This window comes from Chelonoidis abingdonii, chromosome 15, assembly GCF_003597395.2.
Source record: "Chelonoidis abingdonii isolate Lonesome George chromosome 15, CheloAbing_2.0, whole genome shotgun sequence".
NCBI classification, from domain to species: domain Eukaryota; kingdom Metazoa; phylum Chordata; order Testudines; family Testudinidae; genus Chelonoidis; species Chelonoidis abingdonii.
In genome coordinates, this window is record NC_133783.1 from 30,708,163 (window position 1) to 30,735,137 (window position 26,975).

The window sequence follows — 26,975 nt, forward strand, 5'->3', positions numbered from 1 at the left end:
ATGAAACTTTGGAGAAGAGATTACTTTTCCCCCTTTCTTCCAGTTTTTTCCTCTCCAGGTTAGGGTAAGTCACAACTGTACTCTGTATGCTGTTCCAGTTTTATGTTTACACAATTCTCTTACTACTTTTAATCGTTTATCATGTTTATTTGCTTGGTAACTCTTGGTATATTTTGTTTGGCAGCTGGAATGTGGGAAAACACATATTCCATAAAGTTTGGAGAACCACTTTATCGTATGTTCATATCAGCTTGTGTACTGACCATTCTATTAAAAAGAGTTTAGTTTCAAAAAAAGTTACTGAATACCAATCATTTACGTGAAAGGCTAAATCAATTTAAGGTTATTCCTGAAGCTGAAAGTCATCCAGTGCTGTTTATTCCCTTTCATATATAATTTATATGTACTGTATGTGAAGCGTTTTAATTTCATTTGGTGATTTTTCTTCTTTGAAATATACAGGGATCTTACCAAAACTTTCTATTATTTTAATTTTTAAAGGGTTGGGCAATAATGGAAGTACATTTGAGGGTTTCTAGATAGCTTTCCTAGATTATCAGTTAGTGACTGACTCTGTTGTCTTACGTAAATTAAAGTGCTACTATCCCTAGCTAGCCCCCCTGTCCTGACTCCGTTCTCAGAGCAGTCTCCAGTGCATGGATCTGAACCCTCCTGCAAAGAAAAGGGGGTTGGATGCCTCCACAGAACTGTCTTTCCTCCAACCTAGACCTCATAGACTGCTCTTTGGGCAGTCTAAGGTCCATGCAGGAGGATTGGGACATGAGGTATGGCCAGTAATGGGGGTATGATCTCGGAACTTTGCTTTTTCAGAAGACAACAGACTCTCAGGCCCTGTATCCCACCAACTGTCACAGCCCAGCGAGGGTACAGGGGTCTCCATGTGATGGCCTGGCCTCCTAAATATCCCCTGGGATTTGCCAGGTTTGAGTGCATCTGTTTCACAGGAGAAAAGAGGGGCCCAAACCCTGTGTTCTCCCCTGAGAGAGATGTGAGAGAATCTCCATGAGCATTTCCTCATGGAATTAGTCTGCTTGCAAAAAATCCCATTCTTCGACTTCAATACAGAAGATTATCAGGGAGTAGGTATGCAACTGCTCTGCTATGGCTATTGTTGTCTGTCTCATGCCTCTAATCTACCTCAGGTATGTAATCTGTTTTTTCTAGTCTAGATTTTCATCTAGGAGCTAATGTTTAATTATTTGTAGCCAGTAATTAATTAGATTACTGTTTAGTTTTCTGTTTTTTTTAATACTCCGGATGAACCTTGGTATGCCTTACTTGTCCTCGCTAACAGGTCTTTCTGGTGCTGGTAAAACAACTATTGGCTTTGCTCTGGAAGAATATCTGCTGTCTCGTGGCATGCCTTGCTACTCTCTGGATGGGGATAACATTCGGCATGGTCTGAACAAAAACCTAGGTTTCTCAACTGATGATCGAGAAGAAAACATCCGCCGTGTTGCTGAGGTTGCCAAACTGTTTGCCGATGCTGGTCTTGTTTGCATAACTAGTTTCATTTCTCCTTTTGCAAAGGTAAACCTATTTAAGTATATTCTGATATTTACTCAACAAAATGGGGTCTCTGCAGAGAGTCCATTGGCTCTCTCACTACTAGAATTCATTACTAGAATTTTCAGGAAAAAAGAGGCGCTTTTAAAGAGTGTAATTTATATCTTGTATTTCAGACACGACGATTATGTAGTGTACTCACCACAACCCGTATTTCAGGGTCTGATGCCACCAGGATGTTTCACTCTGGTGTTCCCTGCAGGCCATCTGTCTTTGCACACCACATAGCCCTTTGGCTGAGAAGCAGCTAGTAGAACACTTTCTGGGGGAACAGATGTGACAGTGTAATCTAAAGTCCCCAAGAATCAACCTGTTTCTGGGTCTCGTGCTCACCCTCTTTCCCTGGGGTTCCACTGCCTCGCCTCAGCTCTTGTATCAAACACTCTTGATCCCATCGAAGTCTTACTGAGGCCTCCAGTCCACAGTAGTCTCTGGCACTTCAGCTCTTCACAGGAACTTGCCTTCCTATCTGCTCCCTCTAGTTTCCTCCTTCAGATTAAAGTTTTCTCCCTTTTATGCAGCCTGAATGTCCATTAAGTATCACCTGATGCCTCCCAATCCTGCCCCCTGTGGCTGAGAAGCAGCTAACTAGGTACATATATTGTATCTGTCCCATACTTAATTATTAACCCCTTTCCAGCCTTTGATGGGTTTCACCCCATCACACATTCATTTTATTTTTTCCCCTATTCTTTTTCTTTTAATCACAAGTATATAAAATAAGTTCCCTTGGTCTCTATTGCTTGGATGCAAACTGGCATGACACATTGATGTTCAAAAATATGTAGAAAACTAGGTTTCAGTTAATAGGTGTAAAAAGTTAAAAGTAAAAATTTCACTCAAAAGATTCATAATCACTAGTTCCCTGAAAAACAGAAAACTGGAGGAAGCGTACAGGGCTTTATAGTGATATAATTACGCTGATATACGTTGTTCTAAGAAGTTTTGATATGCTGTTATACTTGTGATTTAGTTTGCTTCATAATCATAGTAATCTGCTAATATCAGGTCCATACAGTTGGTTATCAATAAAAAAAAATTCATAGCAAGAATTAGTTAAGAAATAGTCATTCAAAATATGAGATTCTGCCATCCTACTAAGTGAAGATAGATGTTGTAAACTGCTGTTAAAAAAGCTGAATCTAGATCAAACTAATAATTTTTATTAAACATTATGTGAAAAGGAACTTCTTACTCTTAGTAAGAATATGTTTAAAATACATAACATTTTACAATGGATGAATCTTCTCTTAGAAAAATCCAACTCTAGGTAGGTGTTGGTGACGAGATAAAATATTTAGTAACACCCCACTGAGAATTCAGTTGTGGAATTGCTTGTGATTTCTCCCCTTGCTTCTTACAGGATCGTCAAAACGCAAGGGAAATTCATGAAATGGCTGGTCTTCCTTTCTTTGAAATCTTTGTAGATGCTCCCCTAAATATTTGTGAAAGCAGAGATGTGAAAGGCCTTTACAAAAAAGCAAGGGCTGGAGAAATCAAAGGTGTGGTAAACAGTTTATGTTTAATGATATCTCAGTATCTTCTTTTTATCTGCCTCCCTTTTCTCTTCTCATCAACTGTAAATAATAATAATAATAATAATTAATTAACAACAGTGAACAGTGCTGAGAGCCAGTGTTGCTACCTCTTTAAATAAAAGGAAAAAAACCCAGCCATCTATTGGAAGGTGGTGGAAACAAGGGGCATAGAAACAGACTAATTTCTGCACTCTTAAGTGGTGCAACCCCCTTGTGTACATTTACATTATTAATGCTAGCAGTATTCACTTACACAGAAACTTATTCTTATAAGTAACAATTTCAGAACTGTCAAAGTGACTTAGGGGCTAGATCCACAAAAGGAACTTAAACTCAGCATTGCAGTGCCTAAGGTTTAGCCATCCTGCTGCCTAGGAGCACCCAGAGTCCTGAGTTAATCACCCAGGCTCCCTATACAATGCATGGGAAGAGTTAGCCGCCTAAGAATGGGATCCACAAAAGCTGGCACAATGAACTGCCTAAGTTAGCTTGGAGGAAATGCCAAGGAGAGGAGTGAGGCCTAAGCTCTACACTTCAAAGGGACTTAGGCCTGGTCTACACTTAAAATTTAGATCAACATAGTTGTGTCACTCCACAGTGAGAAAAATTCACACCCCTGAGCACCACAGCTATGCTGACCTGATCCCCAATGTAGATGCAGCCAGGTCAACTGAAGAATGCTTCCATTAACCTAGCTACCACCACTCTAAGTGGTGGGTTGTCTACAGCAATGGAAAAATATCCTCTGTTGCTGTAGAAAGCATCTACACTATGGTGCTACAGCACCATAACTATGCCATTGTAGCACTAGCAGTGTAGACATGGCCACAGACACCTAAGTCCAGGCTGTAGGGAACACCTCCCAGCAGTTTTGGATTCACAGCTGTGGAAATGGTGTTGGTGCTACCTGTTCTGCTCTATTATACCAAATAGCCCAATGGTTAAGGCACTCGTCTAGGATGTGGGAAAACTGGGTTCAGATCCCCCCTCTACTTGATGTGGAGTAAGAATTTGAACCAAGCCTCTCTGTCTCACCTATTGAAGCTATTCTGCTTTGTTTAAACAATTATTGGATCAGGGACTTGGAGATGGGTCTCCCACATCCCAGCAGAGTGCATTAACGACTGGGCTATTCATTCATTCTCTGACCCAATGACTAATTATTTATACATAGTGGAACAGCTTCAATAGGAAAGACTGAGGGAAACCCAAATCGGAATATCTTATAGCCCAGTGGTTAGAGTACTCACCTGGGAGGTGGGAGATTTGAGTTCATATCGCTGCTCCACATCAAGCACAGGGAGGAAATGGATCTGGGTCTTCCATGTCCTGAATGAGTGCTGTAACAACTGTACTATTGAATATAACAGGACAATAGTACCACCACCACATTGTGTGAGAACGGATCAGATGACAGAGATAGGGAAATACCTAATCTGAGGATCTCTTTGAGGTTTAGTATGAGCTAGCCACCTGAGTGTCTGGATGTAGGTGGCTGTGTGCATGCCCAGTGACAGATGCTTAGGCTCCATGGGGACTTCACTAGCGGAAATGTAGGTGCTCACAGGGTTGGCAGCAGCAGAGCAGGGGGTTAGGGGGATCTAAATTTGGACTTGGGCACTTAAAGTGGCAGTTAAGCACATAAATCTCTTTGTAGATCTAGCCTTTAGTAACCTAAGTCCCATTTGCAGAAGTTACCCAGGCACTTACACATGTATGTCTTTTTAAACTGAATGGGACTTAGTCTTCTAAGTGCCCAAGTCACTTTTGAAAGTGGGACCTAGGTTCCTGAGTCACTTAGGTGCTTTTGTAAATTTTAAAATTGGAAAATTTAAATCCATTCAAGCCTGCCTGCTAGATTTGATAATGACACTTTGGAAGAAAAATATGAACACATCCTCTAACTATTGAAATCTATTGAGCTAGAAGAGGTGCTTTTTTATTTTTAATGAAGAAAGTGATAAATATTTCACTGAAATATGTGTTCCCATGAGTTCCTTAAATTCTTTACTTACCAATGTACTTATTCCTATGTTATTTTAAAGCTGGGTGAAGTCACACAAGATACATTATAGCTAGTGTGATTGGGAATCTGCAATATTCTGATAAACTAATCTGGAACAGTTTTAAAGTCTCAAAGTTCTAACTTTATTTTTTAACTTAATCCCTCTGTGCAGGGTAAGGGAGAAGCTCCAGAGCATAGACCTGGAACTAGAGGTGCTGGGAGTGCTGCCGCACCTCCTGGCTTGAAGTGGTTTCCATCATACACAGGGTTTACAGTTTAGTTCTATGGCTCTCAACACCCCTACTGTACAAAATGTTCCAGCATCCTGCTCCAGAATGGAGTAAAAAGGGGGGAAAGACAATAAACCTCTCCCCAAAAGGAAAGATTCTCTTGAAGTGTGAGTTTTCCATAGCAGGACAAGAAATCACATAATATATAATATCACACCCTAAGTAACATCTGTGCTTAGAATGAGATTATGTTTTTTTGTGGCAGAGACTATTGTTGAATTTTCCAATGACACACTGAGGAACAGAAACGTAGGAGTGAGAAAGATGAACAGGATGGGCAGGAATGGTGTCCCTAGCCTCTGTTTGCCAGGAGCTGGGATTGGGTGACAGGACATGGATCACTTGATGATAACCTGTCTGTTCATTCCCTTTGGGCCACCTGGCATTGGCCACTGTCAGAAGACAGGATACTGGACTTGATGGACCTTTGGTCTGACCCAGTGTGGCCACTCTTATGAACAGAGGGTGAAACATAGAACATTTGCATTCGGAAAGAGACCAGTACTGAAAACAGGTGGATTTTCTACCTTGTGCTGAAGAGAATATGTATATAGTCCAAACTTAACCTCCTTCTGGCGTTTGATTTTAATGGTATCTCAAATAACAACTGAATGTAAGCCTCAGCCTTAGCTTTGTCCCTAAGTTTTTCTGTTACTACAGTTTTCCCTCCAGGAAATTTCTTTCCAAAGAAAGATACTCCAATATCTCTTCTTTCTTGATTTGAACTAATAAGATCCACCTGCTAGTATGACTCAGTTACACTTACACTGCCCTATCATTCAGGTATATGACATGAAGATTATTCAACACAGGAGTTGTTCATCTCTATGCAGCTTGCTAGTCTTCCACCCAGTTACAACTATGTATCACAAAACAGCTGAATCTTCTCTGCAACAACACTGCTTTAAGGCCTGAAAAGTAAAGTTAATGTTGACAAGCTTCTGTATAAAAGTTGGCATAATAATCTTCCCTTTTTTGAAATGGCAAATAGGTTCCTTTCCTCCACTAACCAATTGTTCATGGATCCTTGTTATTTGGAGACTACTTTCTTCCTTGTTAGGCTTCTTTACCCCTCGCTTTCTGATAACAAACACGTCCCTTTTTTCTCTTTCTGGCATTAAGGGCTGTATAACTGGTATTTGCAGTATTGCCAGCAACACATCTCCCTAGGTGGGCAAATAAAGATTGTTCCTGTAGCATAGAGCATCATATTGCTGTTACCTGATTGTCAAGCCCATTATTGATAGACCAAACAGGAACTCTCAATGCCATTTCTGAGCATGGGTTCTCTAAATGAAAGAATGTTTTCTTGCCATTTGTGCGGTAGCTATTTTATTGATCCCTAGGCTGCTCACTATTACATTCACTAACTTTGGCTTGGGTTTCATTGTGTGTAGGATTCACTGGGATTGATTCAGAGTATGAGAAACCAGAATCTCCTGAACTAGTGTTGAAGACGAACATTGCTACAGTGAATGAATGTATCCAGCAGGTTGTGGAGCTGCTACAAGCACAAGTAGGTAGTTTTGTACCAAAAAACGCCTGCAGTTTGTAAAGTATATTCTCTAATGTTGGCCTTTTGGTATATTTTGTTTAAAAACTAGTGTGGTAATTAGGATCTTTATTTCTTTTCTTTTTAGAATATTGTTCCCAAAACTGTGATTAAGGATGTTCTAGAACTGTTTGTACCTGAAAATAAGATTGACCAGACCCGAGCTGATGCTAACATGCTGCCTACTCTAGAGATTACCAAGGTGGGAGAATAAAGAAAATAGCATTGTGTAGTACCTTGATAAGCCCTTTTATCAAAATACTACACAAGTTACAATACAGACATCTCCAAAGTGTGTGGAACCTTGCTGCTTTCTGATTACTGCAAGCCCTAATACTACACAAATGTGAATGGTTCAAGAGTTACTACGAGTTAAAAACAAATGAAAAAGCAACACAACAGCAACATGTAAATTATACAGTGCTATCTACACAGCATTTTTCCATTTGTTATGTTTTCTTTTTGACATTAATAAATCGTGTACCACTAAAGTTGCATTATGAGTGTTGAGATGCCTTGCTCCTGACTGTAGGACTCCTTGTCAGATGAAATTGAGGACTTTGAAATCCAAATTTAGGCTGTTTATTCTGATTAGCGTTATAGAAATGATTCTTATGGTAACTGTACTCCAGTCTTAATTTTATCTTCTAAAGATTGTAAAATGTCCTGGGAGGCATGTATTATATGTAGAAATATAATTTTATATTGTCACATAATTGCAGTAAAACACAGTTAATTAGACTTACAAAATAAGACTTTCAAAGACCAGCATATATTTCATCCTCTAAAAGTTTAAAAATCACAATTAGTATTATTTATAGCTAATACTCTTCTAGTCTTTCAAATAAAATTGAAAAATTGGTTGTCTGTAATAATCGTCTCTACTAAGACTTATTTTTATATTGAAATATAACTGAGAGATTATCTTAAAGAATTTACCAGTGGACAAATATTTGTGAATAGTCTTTATCAGACCGTACAATTTGCTGTGTTTGTGCTATGGCCTATGTGCAACATAAAACTTGAGTAAACACTGTGGCCAAAATTTTCATCTGGGCTCAGCCTAGTGTCTTATATTGGCTGCATTTTGTCTCTGCAAAATGGCACCCATTCCTTTTGTGACTTCAAGTGGAGTATGGGTGCAAATGTTAGCAACATCATTGAAGCAAATTAAGGTGCAAGGATGTAAGGGAGGTGAAGATTTCTGCTTAACAATCTTAAAAAGAAAAAAAACACTTTGGGAATCCTTCTGAAAGAAAGATGTGTTTATAAATGTACTATATTAAAGAAACTGGTAGCACTTATGCACAAGATTGTTCTTAGATTTCTTTAGCTTTCAGTTCTATCTTTGAAGCATTATCTGGTAATACAAGTAATATCTGATTGTTTTTTTCAGTTGGATCTACAGTGGGTCCAAGTCCTGAGTGAAGGCTGGGCCACGCCACTGAAAGGATTTATGCGTGAGACAGAATATTTGCAAGTTATCCATTTTGGCACTCTCAGGAATGGTATGATTTCCTGCTTTCAACATTTTTTGTTTTAAAACTTCCAAATAGCCTTAAAAATTGTTTGAAAAGTTTAAATGAAATATGATAGTTGTCAATTATATACCAAAGATTAATCTACACTTAATGTTTGTTTAATTCCTCTCTCTTGATGAATGTGGCACCTGAGCAAATAGCTTTATAAAAAACCTTGAGAATGGCAAGTGGATTCATTTAACTAAGTGGAAGAATTCAACATTTTGGGGGTGAAATACGTGTTATGAAAACAGGTAGCAAATTAAATGAATAGCACTGAACCATACAGAGTAACATTTATGTTGACAGCAAAAGAGGAAAAAATATAGTCTTGATAGCGCAAGGAAATATCCAAACTAAAAATTACACAATAGCTGTTTGAAGTTTCTGATTGATTTGGTTTCTAAATCTGTTATTGTAAAAGTTATTTTTGAGGAAGTTAAAAACTTAGGTGTTAATTATGTTTTTATTCTCCTAGGAAAGGGTAGAGTTGGTATAGCTCTAGTTGGTATGTATTTAATTGTTTTCCAGATACTATGGAAATAGTTACAATTAGAGATTTTAACATAAATTCTATAAAATGGCATAGAAAAATAAAATTTAAATTAGATCTGGAACGGGCACCAAGTTGTTTATGATCCAACCAGTTATGCATACAACCAGAACTCCCATAGGCATTAACTTTGTTCATGAAAATGCTAATCATATAACTTTGCAAGTTGTATTTGCATATATCATAAATGACTGTTGTTCTGTGTATTGTAATGAAAGCTGGAATACATAACCCAAAATGATTTATTTAAGAAATTATTCCGTGTTTTGTTGCCACTTCGGCTTTACTAATTGATAACTTTGAGTATTGGTTGGTATTATTTAAATAAATAGACCTGATATGAGGTTGCACTTTTGACTTTTTAAACATACTTCTGAATAATTTGTGAAAGCATGTTTCAGTCAGGAAGATTGAAACAAAGGGAAATTTACCTGGTTGGATCACACATGACTACATTTTAAGTACCTGATTGTGCATGAAGCTAATTTAAAACTGCTACACATAGGTGAATGATAAACATTTTATAAAAAATGAAATAAAGAATGACAAAATCTACATAGTATTAAAATCATACTCCAGGATGCTAAATCGGCAGAATCTCTGAGATCTTTTCAATATTCTATGTGGCATGAGTATTACCTACATGTCAAATCAGAACAAAATAATTTGTCTTAGATGGCCAAGTAATCACTGTCACAGTTACAATTGCTAAATTGTTTAATGATTCTTTCTTATGAATTTTAATTCTTATAAGGAAACAATAGGTATATTTCCAATCAAAAACATGGAGAAAAACCTAACCCCAGAGTAAAATCAGTATGGTCATGTGGTTAATTGAATGAGGTCATTAGACTAATTGATCCAGCGTCTATGATCATTCAGTCAGTCCTGGGTTAGGACTTCCTCTTTTGGAACATTTTCATCAGAGCCATTTGTGTGTGGGAGAGAGATGCTTTAGCCTTTTAAAGTATATTAAAATATGGTGGTGTTCTCATCACAGATGGCGTTATTAACCTGAGCATTCCCATTGTGCTCCCTGTTGCTACGGAAGATAAGAAACGTCTGGACGACTGCACTGCATTTGCACTTGAGTATAATGGCCAAAGGGTAGCAATCCTCAGAAACCCAGAGTTCTATGAACATAGGAAGGAGGAGCGCTGTGCGCGTGTGTGGGGGACAACCTGTGTGAAGCACCCATATGTCAAAGTAAGTGTGTTAGTAATTTCCCTGTTTGCAATAATAAGTCTTCAGGAATTAAAAACTAAGGCAACCTGTAAAGTAGAGAGCATGCAGTAGTAAATTTCCTATTGGGAATATACATGGTGTTTTCTGTGCTCTCTCAAAGTAAAATACAAAGAACCATTCATTGGAAAAAATCGCATAAGGATTACAAAGAAGAATTGATTTTTTGACATGTAAAAAATCCCTGAACATCATGTTTATTGGTTAACGAGAGAGCAGTTTATTCCATCAAACTCATGAAACTCAAAATCAAATGCATGGGGTGGGAGTGGATATAGAACACCACAAAAGAGCTGGAGAGTTTTCTACAAAAGCTCATTACATACATAAACATGTTCACATTTATTTAATACTTTTACTCCTTAAATTTCCATGAATCAGTGGTTTGGTTTTCTCTGTGATGCTATTCAACATTCTAACACTGCAAATCATTGGCTGAGAACTGGAATTGAGGCATAAAACAACACATAATTAAAATGAATTTTGAATGGTGCTTTTTACTTCTTTCTATTAATCATAGAAGAATATTGGGATTTTTTAAATTTTCTGCATCTTATCTTTACCCACTTACTCTAAACAAAAGTGCAAATAATTTTCATTAGTATGTGGTACCATATTAGTTTTCAGTGTGTCTTTGCTTAAAATGAGTAGTCAACTTTGTCTACTTTCAAAAACAGCAGCCATGTTAATTCTGCTTATGCATAATGAAAACAATAAGGTGTTTGCTGATCTGCAACTGCTATGTTTTGTATTTGTGGGCATTTGTGTAATAATGCCAGTGACTGTGGGGACCACTGTGAAATTGCCGAGAAGAAAAGAACCCCTGGAATACTGGACATTTAATGCAGAAAAGAGAAACAAAACATGCAGTGTGAAGGCCAACATCCAGAACCTCAGCTGATGTAAATCAATATAGGTGTATTGACTCTGGTGGAGCTATGTCTGCTTATACCAGTTGAGTGGCATTTGTTAAAACAACAAGATACCAGATAAATACATGCTAGATGAAAGACTGCAATACAGCACGATTCCTAGGCGTTTTAGGGCTGGTTCAGTGGCACGTACAGGAGTTGACTGATACTGTTATTTACCTTTTGGGTTAACTTCGGAGTTCCAGAATACTATAGGTCGCATTTTGAGCTCTAAAGTCTAGCAGGAACTCCATAATAGTCCCATGGGCAGGAGTTATGTGAAAGGACCCATTGAATGGAAGCATTTTGGGTCATCCTTGCAACAGCCCCTCCTCAGCTAGTGCTGTGTGCAACTTGAACTTTGCTGGAGCACTATAATTCCCCACCCAGAAGAAGGAAGACTCTTTCTGCTTTTTATTGCTGTTTCTTTCCTCTCCTGGCAGACTTTCTACCATCAGGTTGCATGAAGCGTGAGGTGCATTTAACCTTATCTGTTGCATTTATGTAGTGTTTGCCACCCTGACTCTTCCAAAAGAAAATGTATCCTGTAATTAAAAAACAAAAAGAAGGAAGATTAAGTATCAGAGGGGTAGCCATGTTAGTCTGGATCTGTAAAAGCAGCAAAGAATCCTGTGGCACCTTATAGACTAACAGACGTATTGGAGCATGAGCTTTCCATGGGTGAATACCCACTTCGTCGGATGCATGACGATTAAAGATTAATATATAAGCAGATTAAATATATAAGCAGAATCATGCCTAAATAAAATGTTTTTGAAAGTTTTCATCCAGAATTTGGGTGAAAGTGATGAGGAAATGATAGATCTGATGATTTTAAGGAAAGGAAGGAGTAAGAACAGCAGAATAAAGTCAATGGAATTCAAAATGCAGACTTGAACTGAACTGGTTGGTATGTTTCCATGTGAAGTAAATCTAAGGGAAAAAGGAATTCAGAATTGTTGACAGTGTCTCAAAGAGGCAATATTAAAGGCACAGCAGCTAACTATCCCAATGCAAAGGAGAGACAGGAAGAATAGTAAGTGGCCAATACGGCTCCATCAGGAGCTGTTTAATGATCAGAAAATCAAAAAGCAATCCTACAGAAAGTGGAGATGGACAGATTGCTAAGGAGGAGTACAAAAGAATAGCACAAGCACAAGTCTATAAGCATGTCGGGACAAAATCAGAAAGTCTAAGACACAAAATGAGTTACACCAAGCAAAGGACATAAAAGGCGATAAGAAGAGGATCTATAAATGCAATTATCAGAGGGGTAGCTGTGTTAGTGTGGATCTGTAATAGGTGACAAAGAGTCCTGTGGCACCTTATAGACTAACAGAAGTATTGGAGCATGAGCTTTCCTGGGTGAATATGAAAGTGAGTATTCACAAGACTAAGTGGGTATTCACCCATGAAAGCTCATGCTCTGATACTTCTGTTAGTCTATAATGTGCCACAGGACTCTTTGTTGCTTTTTATAAATACAGTGTAAGCAGAGAATGGTCCCGGTACTGTGGGGAACTTTCCTGGCTTCTGCACTACCCCAGTGAAATGGGCTAGGGAAAGGATCTGAGTCCTTGCTCCCACTTCCTTTACCCAGAGGCCTCCCTGCCCTTGAGGACTCCTCTTCCACTCTCCTGTTTGGCAGAGTCCTCGTAACCCCAACAAGGCTGGGCCCAGGATTCCTAGGGGGCTCGACCCCCAGCCCTGCTGTGGTCCCCTAGGACAGAGGCTAGGGTGTCCCTACTCCAAGGTGCTCTCTCCGCACTGGACACTTCCCTGACCCGCTGATCATTTCATATAATTTAAAGCAAATACAAGTTGTTTAATTAACAATTAATTTAAAAGAAGAATAAGGAAAAATGGGAATGGTTAAAAGAAAACACATCACCCTGCTCAGTGGCAGGGAACATTACAAACAGTGTTTCTGGACATCAGGGCACTTCACAATCTGTTTCTTGTAGGTACCAGGTCTCCTTTTCAAGCCCTGGCTGTGCTGCATGGATGCTGGGGGTTGGACACTTGCAATGGAGGTGGCCGCACACCTCTGGGTTTTGGGTGGTGGGACCCTTCTTCAGCGTCAGCCCCCCGTCGGTGCAGTCCAGCCTTCAAGGACCCTTGGCTGGGGGTGTCTTTCTGCACCGGGCCCTTTGCCCAGGGTCCCCCCTTGGCTGGCCCCAGTTGCTCACCACACCTGGCTCTGTGGCTGCAGCTCTGCTCCCAGCACAGGATCTGCTCTCCTTGGGCTCTCTCTGTCTCTGTGGCTGCAGCTCTGCCCCCAGCACAGGATCTGCTCTCTCCCTGGGCTGTCTCTGGCTCTGCTCCCAACTCTGACCTGCTTCCAAGCTGCTTTTCTGGCCCCTCTGGATCTGGCACGGCTCTGTTCCCCAGCTCAGCTTGGAGCCTTGCTCTCTCCTTAGCTTGGCCCCACTCTGTCTGATTCAGGCAATTCCAGCTCACACGGAGGACAGGGGCTCCTGACTCCCTGATTAGCCTGCCTGCCTTGTCAATCAGGCTCAGAGGCTGACCTGGAGCATTGGCCTCTCCCCAATCTTTTAGTGCTGGGAGCTAGCCAACCAAAACACTCCCACTGAATGTTAGTAAGGGGCAAGAGTCCCCTTGCACAATATGAGCAAGACAAAAGTGAGGGGAAGTGTAGGTCCACTACTTAGCAGGGAAGGAGAGCTGATAACAAATGACATCAAGAAGGCTGAATTGTTTAATGCCTGTTTTGTCATTACAAAAATTAATTGTGACCAGATACTCAACACAGTTAATATTAACAAGGGGGAAAGAACATTATCCAGAATACGGAAATAACAGGTTCAAGGACATTTAGATAAGTTAAATGTATTCAAATCAGCAGGGCATTATGAAATTCTCCTAGGGTACTTAAAGAACTAGCTGAATCAATACTGGAACTGTTAAATATTATCTTTGCACGCTCACGGAGGATGGTGCAGGACCCAGACAACTGGAGAAGAACAAACATTGTACCTATAGTTAAAAAGGGGAACAAAGAGATCCCGAGAATTATAAACCAGGCAGCCTAACTTCAGTATCCGGAAAGACACTGAAACAAATTATTAGTCAATTTGTAAGCACCTGGAGGATAATACGGTTGTAAGGAAGAGCCAGCATGGATTTGTCAAGAACAAATCATGCCAAACCAACCTAATTTCCATCTTTGACAAGGGTTACTGGTCCATGGATGGGGGAAGCTGTAGACATGATATATTTTGATTTTAGTAAGGCTTTTGACACACTTCCACATAACATTTTCATAAGCAAACTAGGGAAATGTGATCTAGTTGAAATTATTATAAGGTGAGCACATAACTGGTTGAAAGACCATAAGTAAAAAGTAGTTATCAATGATTTGCTGTAAACTGGGGGGACCTATCCAGTGGGGTTCCTAAGGGGCCTGTCTTGGGTCTGGTACTATTCTATATTTTCATTAATGGCTTAGATAATGAAGTGAAGAGTATGTTATGAAATCCACAGATTACACCAAACTGGGAGGGGTTGCAAGCACTTTGGAGGAAAGGATTAGAATTCAAAACAACTTTGACAAATTGGAAAATTGTTCTAAATCAACAAGATGAAATTTAGTGCTTATCTATACTTAAAACACTGCAGCAACACACCTGCACCACTGTAGAGCTTCAGTGAAGATGCTGCCTACTCTGACCAGAGGGGTTCTCCTGTCGGTACAGGGAATCTACTTCCCCAAGAGGTAGTAGCTAGTATGATGGGAGAATTCTCCCGTCAACCTAGCACTGTCTAAACTGGGGGTTAGGCTGCTTTAACTGGATTTTTCACACCCCTGAGCAACGTTGTTATACCAACCTAATTTCCTGGTGTAGGCTGGGCCTTCGGAAAGACAAGTGCAAAGTACTTCATTTAGGAAAGAAAAATCAAATGCACAACTACAAAATAGTAAGCAACAGCTAGGCAGTAGTACTACTGAAAAAGATCTGGGGGTTGAAGAGAATTACAAATTGAATATGAGCCAACAATGTGATGCAATTGTAAAAAAGGCTAATATTCTAACATCTGTTAACAAGCGTATTGTATGTAAGGCAAAGGAAGTAATTGTCCTGCTTTACTCAGCCCTGATGAGGCCTCAGCTGCATACTGTGTCCAGCCTGGGCACCACACTTTAAGAAAGATGTGGACAAATTGGAGAGAGTCCAGAAGAGAGCAACAAAAATGATAAAAGGTTTAGAAAACCTGACCTCTGAGGAAAGGTTTAAAAAACTGGGCATGTTTAGTCTTGAGAAAAGAATACTTGGTTTAGGGGCAGAGAAGAGGGGGGACCTGATAACACCTTTAAATATGTTTAGATTTGTTATAAAGGGGACATAGTCAATTGTTTTCCATCTCCACTGAAGGTAGGACAAGATATAATGGACTTACTCTGCAGCAAGGGAAATTTAGGTTAGATATTAGGAAAAACTTTCTAACTATATGGATAGTTAAGCACTGAACTAAACTTCAGGGGAGGTGATGGAGGTTTTTAAGAACTGGTTAGACAATCACTTGTCAATATACTTAGTCTTACCTCAGCCTAAATGACCTGGCAAAGTCCCCACTAGCCCTGCATTTCAAGGAGAGAAACACAGACAGTATGGCTACACTTAGAATTTCAAAGCGCTGCCGCAGCAGTCCTGTGGGAGCGCTGCCGCGGCAGCGCTTTGAAGTGTGAATGTGGTCAGAGCGGCAGCGCTGGGAGAGAGCTCTCCCAGCGCTGCATGTAAACCACATCCTCTACGGGTGTAGTGTGCAGCCCTGGGAGCCGCGCTCCCAGTGCTGCCGCCCTGATTACACTGATGCTTTACAGCGCTGCATCTTGCAGCGCGCAGGGGGGTGTTTTTTCACACCCCTGAGCACGAAAGTTGCAGTGCTGTAAAGTGTGAGTGTAGCCAAGCCCTTAGGTTAGATGCAGCCACTCAGTAAGTCACTGATAGTTGTACTGTGGAGGCATTTAATGAAAGATAAAATGAACACAAATGTTTTAGTATTTAGCAAATATTCCATGACTAATATGTGTATATGTATGATTTGTAGATGGTGATGGAAAGTGGGGATTGGTTGGCTGGTGGTGATCTTCTTGTGTTAGAGAAAATAAAATGGAACGATGGACTGGACCAATACCGCTTGACACCACTGGAGCTCAAACAGAAGTTTAAAGAAATGAATGCTGGTGAGCATATGACTTTGTGGTATTACACCCTCTTTGCAATCTCAACTGGGCTAGTGCCTAATTATCCTTTGTCTCCCTACTAAAAGATCCTCGTGTTGAGACAACTATCACAAGACTAATTACGATAAAGTGGAGCTGAAGCTAGGTAATTGCGTGCTGAAAATTACCTAGCTACTCTGAAACCTAGCAGGAAAACTACCTTAAAACATTCTAATAGATCTGTTCCTGTTGCACATGTGTGATGTGAAAATTAGATATTTCACAGACTTCTTGCATTGAATTATTTTGCTGAGGTTGATCAAAAAGTATGTGAATAGTTAACAGTTCTCTTTATTATCAGCCCAAAAATGAAATCATATGGTAGATCTAAATGTAAGGCTTGGGTTAGTCTTCTCTTCTAAATTTCTGCATCTAATAATAATCAACTTCAGGGGCTTTGCAGTTTTCTCATCATAGTGTTGATAGAAAATATTCCTATTAACACGAATAATAATTTGAGTAGATTAGAACTATTTAGTTGAGATTCACTAAAAATCACAGGCTTCTCATGTAGCTGCATGGTATTTGTGCCAAATTCAGTCTGATTTTCTCCTCCACATGCTCCCCTGGTTAAACAGGGAGCACCATACCAGCAGACCCCACTTTCTTCCTGCCACTGGGATCTGTTGTCACCCCAAATAAGAAGGGTGAAAGGATGGAACCAGTGGCACCCACAAGACAGAACTTTCTTGGCAGATGAAGAGTGTTGCTATATTGAAACTCCATTGTGTTAGTGCCTGGAAAGCTTCACCAACATTAGAGAGACTAGATGGTGCCTAGACTTCTGTTGGTGAAAGAGACAAGCTTTTGACCTGCACAGAGCTCTTCATCAGGTCTGGGAAAGGTACTCAGAGGGTATGTCTGCACTGCAGTTACACACTCGTGGCTGATCTGGGCCTGCTGAGTTGGGCTCATAGGGCTGTTTAATTGCAGTGTAGACGTCCAGGCTCAGGATGCAGCCTGAACTCTGGAACTCTCCTACGTCACATGGTCCTAGAATGCGAGCTGCAGCCCAAATCCAAATACCTACATCACAATTAAACAGCCCCTTTGTCCGGCAGGTTTGTAGAAATTTTGGTGGTACTCAGAATCTGCCCCTGCCCAAACTCCACCCCCAACCTCTGCCCACCCCCACCTGCCCAAGGCTCTGGGAGGGAGTTTGGGTGGGGGAGGAGGTCTGGGGTGCAGCCCCTAGGCTGGGGCAGGGCATTGGGGTGCAGGGTGCAGGCTCTGGGAGGGAGTTTGGGGATGGGAGGGGGTGTGGAGGGGGGGTGCAGGTTCTGGGAGGGGGAGTAGGGGTGTGGGGTGAGGGCTGTGGAGTGTGGCTGCAGATGAGTGGTTTGGGTGTGGGAGGGGCTCAGGGCAAGAGTAGGGGTGTAGGGGATGAGGGCTCTGGCTGGGACTGGGGATAAGGTGTTTGGGGTGTTGAAGAGGCTCAGGGCTGGGGCAGAGCATTGAGGGTGCCGTGGGGGGGTGAAAGCTCTGGCTGAGGGTGTGGGCTCTAGGGTGAAGCAGGGCTGGGGATGAGTTTGGGGTGCAGGCAGGCTGCTCCGGGACAGGAGCCGGAGAGGAGCACTCCACCCAGCCCTTTCCCTGCCAGCAGCAGTGAGCTCTGGGGGAGGAGCCCCTCTTTCTTGCTCTCCCCAGCACTCACCCCCACCATTGTCACTGCATGTGCTCCTAGGGTGGCAGGTGGGGCTGGGGAGGCACTCAGCCTCAAATATTAGTGGACCTGGGCTCTGAATATTGCTGGTGCCCGGGCACCACATGGGAATATAACTCGCCACCTATGCCCACAAGCTGGAGTTAACTGGCATGGGCTATCTGCAGGTTTTTAATTGCAGTGTAGACATACCCAGAGTATCACAGCTAAATACAAGGTGGAACAGATTGTTTAGCCTAAGTAGTTAACACATATCCTAGATGAAGTGATCCATTAACACCTCTGCAATCATAGGACAAAAAACAGGGATTAGTAGGTTACAAATGGTTGTAATCAACCATAAATCTGCAGTCCCTCTTCAGTCTGCGATTTTTTGTGTTTACCAAAGCTACTTAGGTTCCCAGGCATATCTTTTGAAAGTGTTGGGCAGATTTCCTTTGAGAACGAGGACTGAGAGGGCAAATATGAAGTGATTATTTTAGGAAATGTTTTTCTTTTAACTTTCTTCTGTGTGAGTTCATTCGAGAGCATAGTGTTTGTCTCATTTCACCCACGTAGTTATTATTGGGGCATTTAATGCAATGGATGAGGCACATCACATGTTGTGATAGGCATCTGTAGGACCCCCCAGAACTTGAAAGGTGTGGGGGGTTTTTTTTGGGGGGGGGGTGATCATCATAGCAGTGAAGATATGTCTGCAGGTTTTCCATCTGTTGTTCTGGCAGGGTGTGGTGCTGCTTTGGGTTGTCCCCTGGTTGGTGGGGAACTTGCATCTTATGAAATGCTTGATGAGGTTGGGGAGTTGTTTGAAGGCCAAAAGAGGAGGTTCAGGAAACATTTCTTTCAGGATGTAGTCCCCATCAAGTGTGAGTTGTAATTGTTTAATAATACCCAATGGGTTCCAGTGTTCCAGGACACCAAGTGACAAGTCGGGATGTGTGGTTGGAGGAGCCTTTTTTCCCCCCCTCTTTATTGAAGCAGGTTCTCGTGGGGTATTTGGGTGGCCTGTTTCATGATGCAATCTACTTCTCTGGTGTGTATTTGGTGAAGGCAGGTTTAAGTTTCTTAAGGTGCTTATCCTGGGCTTTTATCCTGAGCAGGGCTGCTCAGAGGATTCAGAGGGCCTGGGGAAAAACAATTTCAGGGGCCCATTCCATAAAAAAAAGTTCCAGTACTACAGAATACTATATTCTTGTGGGGGCCCCTGAAGGACCCGGAGCCTTGGGCAAATTGCCCCACTTCCCGTCCCCCGGCGCCCCTGATCCTGGAACCAGCACAGCTACAACACTGCAATCACCAAAACATGTCATACTGGGGAAAGAAGTTCCACAAGTCACCTACAACTCTGCATAACAAATTTGGCCTTGTTTTAGAAGGCAGAGGGTGCTTTTATTGTAGATTTTCCAAACTCCCTAAGCATTTCATTGAACTTTGAAAACAAACAAATACATATTTTCAGAAGTGAAATTTAGAGGATGTGATGTAGATTGGAAATACACATTTTAATGAGAAGTGAAAAATATATTGGCCACAGTGGGATGATATAACCAAGATCAACCTCAGGGAAAATGTGCACAATGAAAAAATTTCACAGAGTACTTAAGAGGAATAATACATATGTAATTTAAATATTGTAGGAACCATTCCTTGGGAAGATAAGGTTGTTTATTTTGTTTTCTTGTTCTGTGTTTGTGCAGCACCTAGCACAATGGGATCCTGGTCCATAACTAGGGCTCCCAGGCACTATGGTAATACAGATCATTCATACAAATAATAATATCAGGGAACATAAACAGTAGAGGTTGTCATAATTTGATGCTCATGACTTACATAGTCTATAAATGTACTTCCTGTTAGGTGTTTGGGTTATTGCGGTTGTTAATCATCTTATCAGGCTTATGACACTGTTCTGAATCTTTCTTTCTTAGATGCTGTATTTGCATTTCAACTGCGCAACCCTGTCCACAATGGTCATGCTCTGCTCATGCAGGACACCAAAAGCCATCTGCTGGAAAGAGGTTACAAACATCCAGTGCTTCTGCTGCACCCTCTGGGAGGCTGGACCAAAGAGGATGATGTGCCACTAGAGTGGCGAATGAAGCAGCATGCAGCTGTGCTTGAGGAACATGTCCTAGACCCAAAGTCAACTATTGTTGCAATCTTCCCTTCTCCCATGTTGTATGCTGGTCCAACAGAGGTAATGTATTTCTTAAATGACAACCAACACCTTGAAGTATTCACAGAATTTTAAATCCATAAATATGGCTTTATTCATAGAAGTGACATAGTGACATCTGAGGTTCCCTATTCATTCTTCATCGGAAGCTTCCATATCAACTCTGCTAACAGTACAAGTTCGATAAGATTTGCTAACTGACAGAATTAAAAGATAAGACCAGTATCTGAAGAAGTCCAGCTGTAAATTTTGCTTCACAAATCATCAGATTAGATTTTGCCATATTGGGTCTGCAACCTGGTAATCTTGGTTCTGGACATGACCTACGCACGCATGACTGAAAAACAGGGAGTACATAAGAGCCAGTTTTATTGTGCTACAATTCAGGCAATCATTTTTATTTAATTACTTACATTTTTCACTGCTTGTGCTGCATTTGATAAAAATATAAATACTTTTTACCATCATTATCTAAAAGCAGACTTCCTGAACGATAAACCTGTCCCACTCCTCTTTGAGAACCTGTGCTATCCCCCAAAGCATCAGTGAATGAGCGACTTTTTAATAGTCATATAATATGGTTGCATATTTCCTTCAATGTTCACCACATGAATGCACCTTTGTTGTATCATCACATTAGCCAGCGGTTCAAATTTGAAAAAGGCTAGACCTCACAGAAATACCAGAGTCTGCCATCTGGGCCTCCATGAGTACTGGCAACTTGTTAAGTCTCCCATGAGTTTTCCCTTCTTCTACCCTGAGCCATCTGAATTTCCCTGGCAGGTCTCTTCTCATCCCTACTTAGGGTGACCAGACAGCAAATGTGAAAAATCAGGACAGGGGGTGGGGGCAATAGAAGCCTATATAAGAAAAATACCCCAAAATCGGGACTGTCCCTGTAAAATCGGGACAGCTGGTCACCCTATCCCTACCTGCTTGCAGGGTACTTTGTACTGCCCACAACTCAGTCTTTCTGCCTTCCCTTACTGCTTCTCCATCTTTTCATTTTGTGCTGGACACTTTATTTGGAGGCAGTGGAGCTGCTATAGCTAAACCTGTGGCATTATCTCCTGAGAGATCCACATTGGCAGTGGCTGCTTGGAGAACTGGCTTGTGCTGAAGGTGAAGACTACACGGGGCAGTGGAGATGTGATGGGTAACTGGGCTTTTGACTCCTATTAATTTCCACTCCTTTGGGTATTTCTGGTCATGGACACTCATTGCTTCAATTTCCCCCGATAATTCTTTCCCTAAAGCTAGCGTGACCAGATGTCCTGATTTTATAGGGACAACCCTGATTTTGGGATCTTTTTCTTATATAGGCTCTTATTACCCCCCATCTCCTGTCCCAATTTTTCACATTTGCTATCTGGTCACCCTACCTAAAGCTAAGGAAGAAATATCCCGAGATAGGCAAGTGTTAGGATAAAAGCATTAAAGAATCAGAACTTTTCTCACAGTTTCATCTGCTCATGCAGCATATACCTGTCTCAGCTGGGCAGTCACTTGGCTACAGTGTAGGAACCTTCAGCCTCTGCCATTCACAAGAGCTTTTACAAAAGTTTGTGCCTCATGGCTATTAAATAACTAGTAAATAGAACTACAATATTATATAAGTCCTGAAAGAAAGGAATAGTAATTTATTCCTGGGGGAATCACTTAGCCTACTAGTAATTTCAGTGACACTAGCATTATTTACACAGCCCCCGAGGGGTGCAGGACATTTGGTGGTTATAAATTTTTTACTGGAGATGGACTGTCTCAATTTCTGTTTAAATATTGAGAGGGTGACAAAGGGGAAGGGAATACAGCTGATCAGAGACATTGTACAGGTTGTGAGGCACAGAGAGTACATATATCCAGCCACATTCTGTGCTGCCCCTTGCAGGAGACAAACCAAGAGAGGACTGAGTTGTGAAAGTGTTTACCCTACCTTTGCACCTCTGGGATTCTTTCTAGGCCTGGCTGGGGTGGTCTGTCTGGCTTCCTGGAGAGACTGAGGCAACTCTCACATGTAATCAAGATTATGGCAGTCAGTTCTTGGTGGCCCCAATAGAGAGAGGAATTAATATTAAAGTAATTAAGGATGCCCTATTCTTTCCCATTTCACAAGAGGCCCCGATTATCCAGCCAGCCACACGTAAGTTATGGCATATATTCAACTATTAATAAATAAAGAGACTTGTAAAGTTTTCACTCTTCAGCCTTCTTCAGTTATGGCCTCTCAGTTTTCAGGCATCATTTCACTTAAGCAGTTCTGTGATCAGAGAGAAAGCAAATGATCTCATGTACTCTTACAGCCGTAAAAAACAGAACAAAAATCAGTTTCTCTCTGTCTGCAACTTCCACTAGATGCATCCTTTGCAGAAATTTAATTTTGGACCAGTTTCATTTTATTTAAATAGAGGAAGTGAAAGCAGCGGTAGATGAAAGTGAAGTGGGTAACTCTGTAATCAGAAACAACAAATAGCCTGCTGAAGAGTGTCATTCTTTTCATCCGTATCCAAATAAAGACATTGCCTAGCTTTTAAACATTTTTTTATTAAAGCAAGACAAAAATGTCGACGTGCTATGTCAAGTGTTGGCCTGCATTTAAATAATGGTATTTGTGTTGCACCTTCACAGGTTCAATGGCACTGCAGGGCTCGAATGATTGCTGGAGCCAATTTCTACATTGTGGGCCGAGACCCTGCAGGCATGCCCCATCCAGAGACCAAGAAAGACTTGTATGAGCCCACACAAGGAGGGAAGGTCTTGAGCATGGCACCAGGCCTGGCCTCTGTGGAAATCATTCCCTTCAGAGTTGCAGCATACAATAAAGTAAAAAAGGCCATGATTTTCTACGATCCAGAAAGGTAACACAGTGAATGACAACCTGCTTTAAAGTAGCTCATATTATATTTAAATATTATTTAATATTTTAAAGGATTTCTTAAGGGTCACAATTTAGCAGAAGAAAGGAAAAGTTTTGTAGTATTTTAGATAACTTGGTTGTAAATGAAATAAAAGAACTAAGGGATGAAAAGACCTATGTGAGGAGCCTGCCTGCCTGCCAGCACAGGACACAACACCCAGACAAAGGAGTTAGTGCATATGAAACTAACACTATGCTTGATCTTTACCAAAAAGGTTAAGAAACAACAACATTTAGGAAATAACAGTAGAAATACTTCTCCTTATTTATAGAAAAGTATTTTATATTTAATAATATAATGTAATAGTGAAAATAGAGGTCTCTTTTATAGAGGCCCTGTTGCTTCTTACTGCTGCTGGTAAATTTGCACGTGAAGATAAAGATTTGTGCCATTAGTGCTTACAGAGTTAGTGAAGACATCGTACCAGCAATTTTCAGATTAAATTCTGAGGACAGCAAAAAAAATACATTTGAAAAGATTTGGCTTTGATGCACTTTAAATTTACTGATTTCATCCATATGTCTCTTCTGTGGTAGGCATGATGAATTTGACTTCATCTCTGGAACACGCATGCGAAAGCTTGCTCGGGAAGGCGAAAATCCACCTGATGGGTTCATGGCCCCAAAAGCTTGGAAAGTCTTAACTGAATACTACAAATCACTGGAAAAAAATATTCATTCTATTTTTCCTCAAAAATATGTGTATTAAGAGTGAGCTCTGATTGATTGACTGTATTACAGATCACTTAGTTTGCATTTTCAATACCCTAATGCTAGGATAGAACATTTTCTAATAGGATCAAACTGTTTTTGAATGTATGTATTTTGGGCCTGGCCCTTCTCCCACTAAATTATTGGGAATTTTCCTTTCAACCTCAAAGGAAGCAGCAGCAGGTCTGTTATTTATAGCAGAATATGGCTCTATATGATGATTGTCCAAAGCCATATTAGGACTGGCCAGTTGGACATCTTTAGTGATGTCATAGTGGTACACCAACCCCCAAAGGTGCACAGTTTGACCTTATAGCTATGATGTAGTTACGTATCCCTTATGCTCTTTAAATCAGTTACAAGCTGGAAATAGGAAATAAATGATTTACTGTATTCCCCTTATTCCTTAAGAAGCCCATCTTCTGCGATGGGCAGAAGGATTTTCTTTAGCACATACATGGGTTTCTGTTGTCCACCACAGACCCCTTTCTTTCTAATGCCTCCTACTGAAACTTGGACTTTTCAGTCAAGAAACTGAATTAAGCTTTATTGCAGCTCCAAGTTTAGCTTTCTACATAAGAGACAATTTAAAGCAGCCCAGCTTGAGTGCCACGGTGAGGCTGGGAAAAGTGGTGCTTTAACTTTTGAGTCCTGCACTGAGGGCTCCCAGTGGCACTTTCCCTCCCCAGCCAGAACTGAAGGGGAGCTGGCCTGCTTTGACTGCAGGAAGCTGTACTAGGAGATGCAGGAGGCCCTTAGACTGCTCTCACTTCATCCATTTTATACCAGTGTAATTCCACTGACCAGAGTGGAGTTATTTCTGATTTACACTAGTGTATGTGATTTGAGAATCAGGATCCCAGTTCAACTTATTGAATAAAGAGGCCAAGTTTAGGTGGGGACAGTTTAAAATAGTGTGTTCACACTCTAGACTGTCAAGCTAGCCCCTCTTTCTGGCCACTTTCTATCACAAAAGCTAATTTAGTCAAATATAATGCTTCCACTTTCCAATAGAAAAAGGAAACAAACTGGCCACAACCTGTTCCTGAAAGGCCATTTTGGCTCCAGGAGGTTGGGAAGGGTGTTTCTGAGAAAGCTAGAAAAATTACTTTGCTATGCAGTAAAAATTTTAGAGAGAGTGTTTAACACCCATTCCCTTGCTTATGCTTTCCATACAGGAAGGCTAGCCCCTGCTGCATGCGCCCCCCCCCCCATCACCCTTCAGAAAGGTTAGCTTTAAACATGTTTTGTTTTTTTCTACAAATTAAGCATATTTACTGGAACTGCAGTAAGCCCCTCCAGGACGTGGATTAACTGAGTATGGAAGAAGACACTCTCCCATCAGTTTCATGCCCATAATGTACACGTCATAGACCAACAGCCTATTAATGCCCCTCCATGTTGCAGCTTACTGATATTCTAAAGAGGAAAAAAAATAAGGCACATTTGTTTTATCACCGTCTACCAGAGATTGGGGCGAGGGTGAGGAACAGCTGGCTGCAGCTCTGTTTAGCAAAAACAGTAATGAAAATGGCAGATGGGAAAATTATGATTAATTGTACGTGCCTCTTTAATGGAGAGTGTGTATGTTGCCTGTTGTTGCTTCATGTTGTAATCTGGGAGAGGGGCTACGATTTCCAGGTGCTATTTGACTGGGGTGATGTTGGGGTTTTTTCCCATCCGGCCAGGAGGTTGCAACAGTTCTTTTGGACATGGGTCTGGCTACTGTGATCAATTCTTGTTTGCCACCTTGTGATTACTAAAGTGAACTCTTCTGAGAGCTGTACCATAAATCCATCTGGAAACGTAAGCTGGTGCAGGATGTGGCTGATCACTGGGAAAGCACGCTCAGAATGCACACACTATATTAGTCTTCCAATCTGCATTAGTGGCCATTGTGTTTCTGGGTGATGTTGAGGTTGTTGGCTTCGATCTAGAAAGCCCTGATTGGCTTGGAATCTCCCTATGTGAGAAGTCACCTCTCTTCCCTGCACCGTATTGCCATATTTGTAGTCAGCAGAGGCATTGTATACACTGGAGACTCCTCAGTCTAGAAGAGAAGGAAGGGTTAACAGGTTGTCCCTGTGGAGACCCAGGCCTAGACTTTGTAACTCACTACTTCCCTCAGATATGCCCAAATCTTAGGCTTTGGAGCATGTTCTAAGTCAACCTACTTTCATGGGCTTCTGGGAAGAAGAAAACATATGAGAGTTGCTGAAGTAATGGTTGGTATTTACTGTAGACTTGTAGGAGCTTATTACCTCCATGAACATGATAGTGTTGTTCATTTTCTAAGGAAAATATGCACAGTTATTGTAGGAATTAATATAAGTGATTTCTGTCTCTGATCTTGCAGATATCTATATCTATATCTATAAATCAGAATACTTTAATGGGTGTCCAAAAACTGGTTAAAAGGTGTTGAAAATGAAATTAATTCTTCTCATTTTGCAGTTTAATTATAAAAAAAAATCTATACATAGTAAAACAATCATGCTTCTGCTTGTAATTTAGTTTAGTAAAATATATAAAGTGAAATTGTTTTGCTGTGCCCGTTGTGCAATGCACATAATTACAGAAGCTATTCAAAATGTTATTTTAAAGCATTTTACTTTTCAAATGTTTCCAGCTTCTTATTGCTTTTAAAAATCTAGAGTAAGGAACCAAAAGTTGTATTATACCTCAAAAAATTAATACTACAAATGTAACACTAGAAGCTAAAAATATATTAAACAATAGTGCCTTTTATATTCAGGCCCTCTGGCAGGGACCTGAAAGATAAAAGTAATACTGTGACTTATAATTAATATTTGATATTTTAAATAATGATGTCACATTTTTTTAACCTTAAAACAAAGAAATGGTCTGTGAAAAAGCAGTAAAACCAAATGATTACAGCAAACCAAAAATTATTCCTTTAAAATAGTGGAGTACACTGAGTCCATTCGCTAGTATTTTTATAGTATATTTATTAAAGACTGGAATTTGTGCCTGGACTGATGCATCGCATGATTCATAATATATTCTGAACTTGATACTCTATTAAACATTTACTTTTAGTACAACTA

The 26,975-nt window shown here is 40.7% G+C and overlaps 1 protein-coding gene across 5 annotated transcripts in view; it reads left to right on the plus strand.

The window, feature by feature from the left end:
* PAPSS2 (3'-phosphoadenosine 5'-phosphosulfate synthase 2) overlaps window positions 1-26,975 on the plus strand; it is a 60,172-nt gene extending 33,197 nt beyond the window's left edge. For 3 of the 5 annotated variants that reach the window (XM_032770321.2, XM_032770322.2, XM_032770318.2), the window contains exons 3-13: window positions 1,316-1,551; window positions 2,951-3,089; window positions 6,818-6,936; window positions 7,061-7,174; window positions 8,369-8,480; window positions 8,971-9,000; window positions 10,046-10,251; window positions 16,269-16,404; window positions 20,035-20,303; window positions 22,908-23,137; window positions 23,734-26,975. In XM_032770321.2, the coding sequence (XP_032626212.1) occupies window positions 1,316-1,551; window positions 2,951-3,089; window positions 6,818-6,936; window positions 7,061-7,174; window positions 8,369-8,480; window positions 8,971-9,000; window positions 10,046-10,251; window positions 16,269-16,404; window positions 20,035-20,303; window positions 22,908-23,137; window positions 23,734-23,905 (1,763 nt within the window). In that variant the 3' untranslated portion in view covers window positions 23,906-26,975. The remainder of the gene's footprint in view (window positions 1-1,315; window positions 1,552-2,950; window positions 3,090-6,817; window positions 6,937-7,060; window positions 7,175-8,368; window positions 8,481-8,970; window positions 9,001-10,045; window positions 10,252-16,268; window positions 16,405-20,034; window positions 20,304-22,907; window positions 23,138-23,733) is intronic. The other 2 variants (XM_075072682.1, XM_032770320.2) reach the window with 1 other exon arrangement.